The 9147-nt window shown below is 40.6% G+C and overlaps 2 protein-coding genes across 3 annotated transcripts; both read right to left on the reverse strand.

Moving 5' to 3' along the window:
- Positions 1-14: 14 nt before the first annotated feature.
- zgc:154046 (Carnitine O-acetyltransferase-like) lies at positions 15-6132 on the reverse strand. 2 transcript variants are annotated; one of them, XM_053325935.1, is made up of 14 exons: positions 6009-6132; positions 3688-3954; positions 3349-3467; positions 2758-2811; positions 2496-2661; positions 2159-2333; positions 1825-2003; positions 1638-1738; positions 1429-1548; positions 1194-1316; positions 969-1104; positions 820-882; positions 588-725; positions 15-478 (listed from the first exon to the last, which is right to left on the reverse strand). In XM_053325935.1, exons 1-14 carry the CDS (start codon positions 6033-6035, stop codon positions 263-265), a joined length of 1884 nt encoding a protein of 627 aa, XP_053181910.1. In that variant the 5' UTR covers positions 6036-6132; the 3' UTR covers positions 15-262. The 2 variants fall into 2 exon arrangements, with proteins under 2 accessions (XP_053181910.1, XP_053181911.1); XM_053325936.1 differs by lacking the exon at positions 6009-6132 and adding an exon at positions 4060-4621.
- An 817-nt stretch (positions 6133-6949) lies between these two features.
- LOC128365267 (immediate early response gene 5-like protein) lies at positions 6950-7938 on the reverse strand. Its single transcript, XM_053325942.1, has one exon. The coding sequence runs from the start codon at positions 7895-7897 to the stop codon at positions 7019-7021; it is 879 nt and encodes a 292-aa protein (XP_053181917.1). The 5' UTR covers positions 7898-7938; the 3' UTR covers positions 6950-7018.
- Between the last annotated feature and the right edge of the window lie 1209 nt (positions 7939-9147).

The raw sequence follows: 9147 nt of genomic DNA on the forward strand, positions 1-9147 counted from the left end.
TATATATATGTATATAGCACAATATATTAAAATATAGAAATTCCATAAGAGAATTGTTTTTCATCTCAAAGGCAGTGCATTCACAGTCAAACATTTCATTCCTTAGAACCTTTCCATAACAGGTTTTTCCTCATCTCTAACACAGTCAGTACATGTGCAACTATGCCAACATGGCACTCTGCCACAACGCCGGCACTAGTCGGGTTCCAGCTCCCATACAGGCCAGAGGGACACAAACACCATACCAAGCTGCTGTGTGGGATCACTGCTTGGCTGTAGCTGTGTCTTCCAGGAGAGCTCTCATGTCCAACAGAGCATCCTCTACAGCTTGGGCAAACTTGGCTGCATGAGTCTCCTCACAGCTGTTAAAGGCCGTGATGGCGATGTTGATGTGCTCATCCATGGGATTGTAACACACCCCATAGCCATCTGGCACCATTGGACCAAAGCACATCACACAGTCTGTCTTTGAGCCAACCTGGACACAGAGACGGGAGATGACGGCAAATACACAAACATAGAAATATGATGAAAAATAATAATTTGCTTTGTAATAATAGACTGTTGATTTTTCTATATAAATATACCTGGCTGGTTAAGAGATTATAATGGTGAGCCACAGCAAAAGAGGTGTCCATGAATATCTCAGGCAAAGAGGTCAGGTCTTCAATACCCTGCATCCTCAGCCCGAGAAGGTGTCTGTCTATGGCTTGTCCATGAATGGCCTAAAAAAAGGGAAGTTGCATGTATAAAACTGAAATCAATCAGATGATGTAAGAAAGAAAACTGACTGATATGTTGATGAACACCAGTCCTCACATTGTACGTGTTTTCCTTATGTGTCTCAACAGCTTTCTGCAGTAGTTCCAGCCTCTCTGTGTTCTGTTGGTAACATTACCTGATCAGTAAGACAGCTTAAATGTCATATTCTTTACATTCACTTTCAACTTGTAGTGGTTTAACAGTACCTTTTTAGCTGGGTCTTGCATTGCCTGGACGAAATTTAAAGAGTCTGCAGTGGTTGCACGGATTGCATCTGTACGCCCATATTTGAACATTCGTAATGATGCACTCTCAGAGGTAGGGCAGCAAACATTATACATCCTACGATGTGAAAACAGTGTACAGTGAATGAAATTGCACTCAATGGCTATGTGCATCATTATTTTGGACTACAAAAAGGGATTTCTTACTTGAAGTAGGCGAGTTGAAAAGCCATTTGCACAAAGGCATCTGGACTCAGCTTGTGTTGCTTTGGCACATTTTTTCCAAAATGAGAAAACATCAGCACATGCACGTCCAAGTCATGTACCATGCTAATGAAACAAAGAAAGGAGTGAGTTACTTAAAATGTCTGAAATCAACACAGAGAAAACAACAACAATAATAATAATGACAATAAAAACACACAAAATACACCCGACATACATGTTCATATTTTGTTTGGCTTTCTCAATGTCTCTTTTGACCTCAGGTGTAATGTTAAAACGAAGTTTCTGAGGCATGGCCAGGGGAATCATGGGGGAGCGGACTATTTCAATCCTTTGCCTGTTGAGAAAAATGTTAAAAACATAGTCAACTCAAGATCATTTAAAAAATGGAGAAAACACTCATCTTAAAGTGGAAATGAAACTTACATGCATTTAACAACATAATCGATGAGAAACACAATGGGTGGTCCCTCAGCAGGTGCATGTTCATACACCAGTCCACAAGTACCGTCTTCACCGACAATGAACTGAGGAGGATTTATAAATTATAGGCAAATTCTCAACCATTACCACAGTCTTATTTTAAGTGTAAAGTTGTTTCACTCAAACTTGCTTGTATTGTCTTGTCAAACCAGCGGTTGCCGCTGTTCCATCGAGCCCCTCCTCCATGCAGCATCTGAGCAGCCACACGGCTCTGGTACAGATTATCTGACACTCTTGGCATTGGAGCATCCAAACACACAGTGAAGATGCTTTTCTGGATGGCACGGACAGACTCCTTATTCGTCTTATCTGAGTACACAAAAAATGCAATATGAATTATTTATCAATGCTTTTATGATGATTTTTGATACTGATATGTTATTTTGAATGTGAGAATAAATCTATTCGTTACTAAGGGTTTCTAGATGACCTCTCAGCTCCATTTTTGTGTCTCCTCTCCTCACCCTTGATCAAATTGTTATAGGCTTTTCCCCACGTGTTACGGTGCTGTGATGTTAGGATGCCAATAGGTTCCTTGTTGGTCTGCAATGAAGAGTTCCAGATCTTCTCCAGCTGCATGTAAATCTGATCCACTGTCAGCGGGCTGCCATCGCTGTTATACACATCCAAGACAAAGAACTGGGAGGGAGGAGCCAGACAGGATCAATTAGCATGAGTCCAGTGTTTTTTTTCTCACCATTGAACCAATAATTACATTTTAAAATGAGTTTCTGTTAAAATATTTAGCTGAAATATTGAGAAGTACTATAAGGAGAAGAACAGCAGTGCCATCTAGAGTACCTGGAAGTTGTGAACCACAGTGATGTGGTTGGGTGGTGTTTTTCCTATGGAGTGATTAACAACAGTATCTCTCTTTGGTCCAGGGATACGACAGGAGGACAGGATCTGGTAATACTGGTCCATACACAGCGGCTTCTTACTCAAATACTCTACGGGCACGGTCTGACTGTGACAAAGTTTTATAAATGAATTGTGAAACATGATGATCACAAGCTTCATGTTATAAGAGTATGATATTTGGTTTATTCTTAGTCAGACTCACGTGTCAATCATTTTTTTAAACTCCAAAACTCCTGCAATTAGTTTGGCAGCAAACCTGCAGAAGACACATTGCTGTGTTATTGACAAACATGATGATTCTCTGCTTTACTGATGTTACTGAGTGCATATGGAGAGTACACAGACATTAAAGAAGTAAATGTCATCCCACAATATCTAAGTCTACAGGCTGACACTCTTTCTCCATTGGGCCACCATGTTGACTGCGTATCCCATGGGTCACAGTAGTCAAAAACAGCTGAGCAATGCTATGAGCAGCCAGGGTGCTTTAAATAGCCAGCATGCACAGGGAAGCCTGTGTAAAGGTCGGCTTGAAACTCCAGCTTCATATGAGCTTGTTTATACTGTACTTCAACGGAAAGTAAATCACTTTTGCAGACAACCTTAATTAATGTGCCTATTAAATAACAATAAATGTTTAGTAGACACTGAGAGAAGAACATAACAATACAGGTATTTTAAAGCATACATTAGAAGTACTGACTATTCTTTTTTATTACTGTACAAATCCTTCATAGGAACAGCTTAGTGGTAAATAGTGGCTGTTTCTAGATGTGGGTCCTGGTTTTCTCACCTCATTTGTCCTTGGCGATCTTGGAAGTGCATGCGGGGCAGGACAACCCCGGGGCTGGTGTAGACTGCCACCGGCATTCGGCAGTCTAGATAGGCTGTTTGCATCCACCATTCTGATAGCTACATAAACACAGCAGCACACAGTAGTAATGAGAGATCTGCACTGCAAACAAATACACGACCAAATACACTGAAAGATCCAGTAGAAGTACTCTAATAACTTCCTCCACTGGCATTTAAATGAAACTTCCCTGGTGCATTTAACTATGAAGGATCTTGATTCATTATACTGAGTGTGTCCACCCTGCCACATAAAAGCTAAATTAAACCAAATATCTACCCAGTTTTCTGTCTTTCGGGCCCGTCGATCCAGACTTTTCTGCAGCCTTTCCCCCACACCTCCCTTGAGGAACTCCTCCACCAGCTGCCGGGTGTGTTCCAGCTCCTCTTCGCTGACGATAGGCTCCAGCGTGGCCAGGTAGCGCTCAAATGTCTGCTTCAAAGGTGGCACAGGCAGCTTAGGTAAACCCTCCTGGTGAAGGGACCTCTCTGGGATCTGTGTTACTGGTCTGAGCAGGCGACATGGCTTCACCATGCCCGGCCGTAGCTGGAAAACATGTCAGTCAGATAAGAACATAGGCTATGTGATATTCAGCACTACCACTGAATATCACATACGTAAATTATTAACAAAAGGAAGCTTAACTCTTACAGTTCAATGATATCTGACTAGTAGAACCAGAAGATTAACTGGACCACAGAGCTGAATGATGCTGACACACAAATCCAGGTGTCAACATGTTGTTAAATATTAAGTGCGTGCAAAAGAAGCCTTGGGGAGTAAATGATGCAAATGGTGAAAAATGGGATCGAGTAAGGAGTGGATTTAGTATTGAATTACTTCAAAAGGCAGTAAATTAACTTGGTCAGTGAAATTGACACCAAAACAACTAAACGAAGCAGTCGTACTATTTGTTTTTGTCCACTGGTGCAACCTGTGCCAGCTTATAAATAGAAAGGTTGACACAGTTGAACCTTTGGAATGGTAGCTAAAACTAACAGACATGAAAACAAGAAGTCTATCTGCAGTGTGGTTGTCCATTTTAAAGACTCAATCTGATATGATGGATTTCAAAACAAATTTGGAGAAAGTCTAATCAAATTTTAGATGATTATTTATGAAGTCCACAGCAGCAGGAAAATGCATATATTCTGAAGCCGTGATGTAAGTCTTTCACACTATTGGTCATTGAAGTTTAATTAATGTTAAGAAAGCTTGGATGCAATAGAGAACTTTGCATGGATGCTTTAGAAATATAATTGTTACAGAGTGATCAACCAAAGGGGGCTTTAAAGTGAAATAAACTACTAGCGCTATGCTGTTTCCAGGTCCGTTTCATAGTATGAAAGCCTCATCCTACAAACATATTAACCCTCATCCTACAGGCTCAGGAGATAGACCTTGTCATCCACTAATTGGTCGATTGGCAGTTCAATCTCTGGCTCCTCCAGTCCACACGTCATGTCAAGTGGGCAAGATACTGAATCCCAAATTGTTTGAATGTGTATGTGTGTGTTAATGATTACTCTCCTCCCGGTTGGTGCCTTGTGTGGTAGCATCTGCCATCAATGTATCAATATATGTGTGAATGGGTGAATGTGGCTTGTAATGTAAAAGTATTTGAGTGGTTGGAAGAGTGGGGAGGTGCTATAAATGCAGTCCATTTACCATTTACCAACACATTTATTTAATATACAAGGACTACCAACTAGCCCCCCTGGAGATGCCAGTAATTAACTACTGTAAGAATAACCATGATATCGTAATGTTAACTCATTTCCTCTCAAAAATGATTAGTTATCTTACTAATGTCATTTGAAAAAAACAAAATATTATTTAATTAAATCATATTTGTTTAATACAAATTGCAACCAAAATATAGCTAATCTTTTAACAGAGCATTTAAAATGACTGACAGATTGTCAGATTGAGCCCCCCTCACCGTCCCCCACCACACCTGGATAGTGTGTGATAGCTACTTTAAATTAGGTGCCATGGCAAACATGACTTTAATTACATTCCATGTATTATTAATTATTAATTATTTCCATCTATTAAAACTGCATAGGTAGGCTGGGTCCTTTTGAATTGGGTCCTCCACGACCCAAATACATTGGTATTTTAAAAAGAAAAGAAGCTTTAATTAAAACAGAAATCAATGCTATGTTGTCATTTGGAATTTGACTGATAAAGCCATTAAAGTTAGCATGACAGAATAAAGCACCTGTGACATATGAGTGAAAGTAGGTGCCCCAGCCAGCAGGACTGACGTTAAGCTAACGTCAACATAATGCTATCGGCTAAACCTAGCTAACGCGATGCAAACTAGCACAACGAGAAGCTGCCTAAACGCCGTAAATGCACCGTCCGCCCTGGTAAATAACTTGCCAAACATGATGCCAGTCAACAGCGTTAAAGCATGAGTTACTTTTTAACTTAATATTGTCACATTGTTGTTGTCCTGCAGCGCCCCACCCCCTTCAGACACAGCCTGACCCGACGCCGTAAAACCAAATGTGGCGTTGCTGCGACTGTTATTACGCACTTACAAACACAATGAGATTTTTTATAAAATCAAATTTAAAAAGAATCACACTCACCACGGTTCTGACAAAAACCCTCAACATGTTGTCAGATAGACGCGCATAAGTCTTTACAAATGAGAAAGCTTCGGGCAGTCATGTCTCAAGGACAAGCACTCTGTCTATTCTCAGCTGCCCGCCCCCCCTCGGACCCACCGAGACAAGACAACTGCGAGCTCTCTGAACTCCTGTTGGAACAAGCGGAGTTTGGTTCTGTACATGCATGCATACCATTTCACCACTATTTCACAACAACCTTGCAGATATGAAGGCTGCCTCCTATAATTATCCTATTTATTTAATTAGGTAGGTGCAAATGGATTCCAATGATTCATAACAACTATTAATAACTAGGTTGTATTTTAGATTTAGTTAAAGCAGAGTCATAAATTAGGCCCAGACAATATTGTATTCTTATCTTAAAATTATAGTTTACCTATGGGGGAAAAATACGACAAGGTCATTATAGACCTTATATGTAAATGTAGGCTACATACTCACTGTTGCACACTTCACAGTATAGGCTATAGTGATATAGCCCAAGTCACCAGGAGAGATTCAGTTTAAAATCAATACATCAGTGATGTTTAATTATGTCAGTTTTATTGATAAATGAAAGCAGGCCCTGATATAAATAATACATTTTACAAAATAACATTCTGTGTTGATCTGGTGCATGAGGCTGTACAGATCTGAACGAGCCACATGATGGAGCTCGTCCAACATCTTTCCAGAGAAACAGCGTCAACTTATTTCTGAAGGAAATACAAACCAAAGACAGACTCCAGAAGCCCAAACGAATCACCAGAAAATAAGGTCTAAATAACACTTAATTCATACTGTGTGAAGAAATGATATCAATTGGCACTACACGTGAATGTGCAAATGTGAAGTGGACATAATTTCTCTATATAATCACATTTCATCAACATGTTTCAATAACAGAGCATAGAGAGAACTGCAGTCGTGTCGAGGTTTATTTGAAAGCAATAAAATAAAACGATACAAAGAAAAAACAGTCATACAAGTCAAAATGCTTCGATTGCTCTGGTCCAACCGCTGCCTGTTAACAGTGTATGTTTTAAACAAATTGTTTGAACGGCGAATATTTGCTCAAGGTCCGTCTGCTGCCAACCCACAAACTCAGACAGTCCACCTGAACCCAGCACCGAGATCAGGTTGGAGATGTTTGTGGTGTCCAATTGGTCCGAGTCTGAGTGTGAATCATCATCAGTCCTCATCCTTTTACATGGCACTGGCCCAAAGTCTGGTAAATAAAACTCTGGATCAACAATATGATAACTTGTGTCCATCTTTCGCTTTTTAGTGTAGCACTGCGCGCCCTGCGGCTGTTTTGGCTGCGCGCAACAGTCTGAGTGGAAGTATCCATTCGTGACAGTAGTCACAACATGCGTGTCCAAGTCCAGGACAGTCTTTTGGTTGGCTTGTGTGTTTGGGATAGGTAACTCCCAGGAGGATTTGTCTGCACAATTCCAACAGGCTGCCGAAACCATGAGCTCAGAGTCACTTGGAGAAACCATTGCGCAGGCAGATGCGTCTTGGTGCGCCAGCTCTGCAGGCTGGCCGTTGGGCTGGTGCGCTCCGCAGTGCCAAGTGTCCGACTCAACCCCAGTAAAGTTGCAGTAGAAGTCATCGGCCAACTCCGTAAAGCTTCCAGTCAATTCAAGGTATTCTTGCTTTTCACGGACGGCAGCTACATCCTCATACTGATGCGTCCTCTGCGTTTGCGACAAGTTTTTGCTCATATAAAACTGCCTGGCGTTTCTCAGAACGTACGTTACCAGTAAGTTCTTGTGGAGCTTGATGCCTCCTCTCTGCGTCCTGGAGCTTTGGATTTTCCTCAAAGAAATGGAGATCAGATTCTGTGCGTCAAATGCACACTCCATCCTCAACCGGGCCACCCTTTCTTGCCTTTCAGTCTCTCAAATCGTTTGTTTCTTAACTGAAGAAATATGTATGTCTTTAGTTGAGATTCCTACTTGATTCGTGTAGACTGTGTCCATAGCGCTCCATGTCTTCCCAGTAAGGGCATGGATTTGCAACTCTCATCTTTCCTTGCCACGCCCTCACATAGACATTGTCCAATGGGAGGGAGGCGGTGCTTCTGTTATACGCAAATATCACTACTAGCCTCATTCAGAATGCACGTAGGAGCGGGCATGCTGCATTTCACCAAATGTGTTCTGGGCTTTTTAAATCTCAGTGCGGACAAAAATCACCAGACTTTACTGCCCATGTAGAATAGAACAGAATAGAATATAGTGGAAGGCAATAGAATATAGAATGAAGACTGGTCAAGAAGAATAGAATGGATCAGAACAGAACATTTATGTAGTGGAGAGGAGGAAATGAAAAATAGAATATAATCTAATGGAAAGCAATAGAATAGAACAGAAGAATAAGGTTTAGAATAAAACAGTGTGTTATGAATAGAATAGAACAGAGTATAATAGTTATAATAGATTAGAACTGAATGTAGTGTAGGCTGGTATATAATAGAATGAAACAGAACTGAACAGCATATAGTAGAGAGGAAGAAGAATATCAAACTTACTAATGGAGCTACAAGTAAATTCAAATTTAACTTCAAACAGCTTTCCAGAGTGATGAATGAAAGACATGTTGTAAATGATAGAAAGCCAAAGTAAAATAAGTCAGCACCACATTGTAAATCTAGACAGAAAAAAGTAGAATATAAAGAAAAGAAAAGTAGAATATAAGTAATGGAGAATAAACAAGTAAATGGGGTGAAAACCAGACAACTTTGGCTCGTGCATTTGAAAATGTCAACATTTTCCACTTTCGTCAGATACTTTGGATGGCTGTTCCATGAAGCACACAGCGTCTGAGGCTTCTCAGCGCCGGTGCTTCTCTCCAAGAGGCATAAACCCTAACCCTAACCCCCACGTTACACAGAAGGGAAGAGAAAGAAAGGCAATCTGTGCTACAGAGTGTTCTAATGTGCTACTCTTTACTTTAAGTACAACTACAATATATACTGTACTAACTAACATATATTTCCTCAAAAGCCAATTTAGTACGCTCACATGCACATACCGCACACAGACAGTAAATTATGAATGTACTGTCTGAACCTGACAATGATGTCATTAGAACTGCCTCTGATAATAGAAAT

Source organism: Scomber japonicus, chromosome 9 (assembly GCF_027409825.1).
Source record: "Scomber japonicus isolate fScoJap1 chromosome 9, fScoJap1.pri, whole genome shotgun sequence".
NCBI lineage: Eukaryota > Metazoa > Chordata > Actinopteri > Scombriformes > Scombridae > Scomber > Scomber japonicus.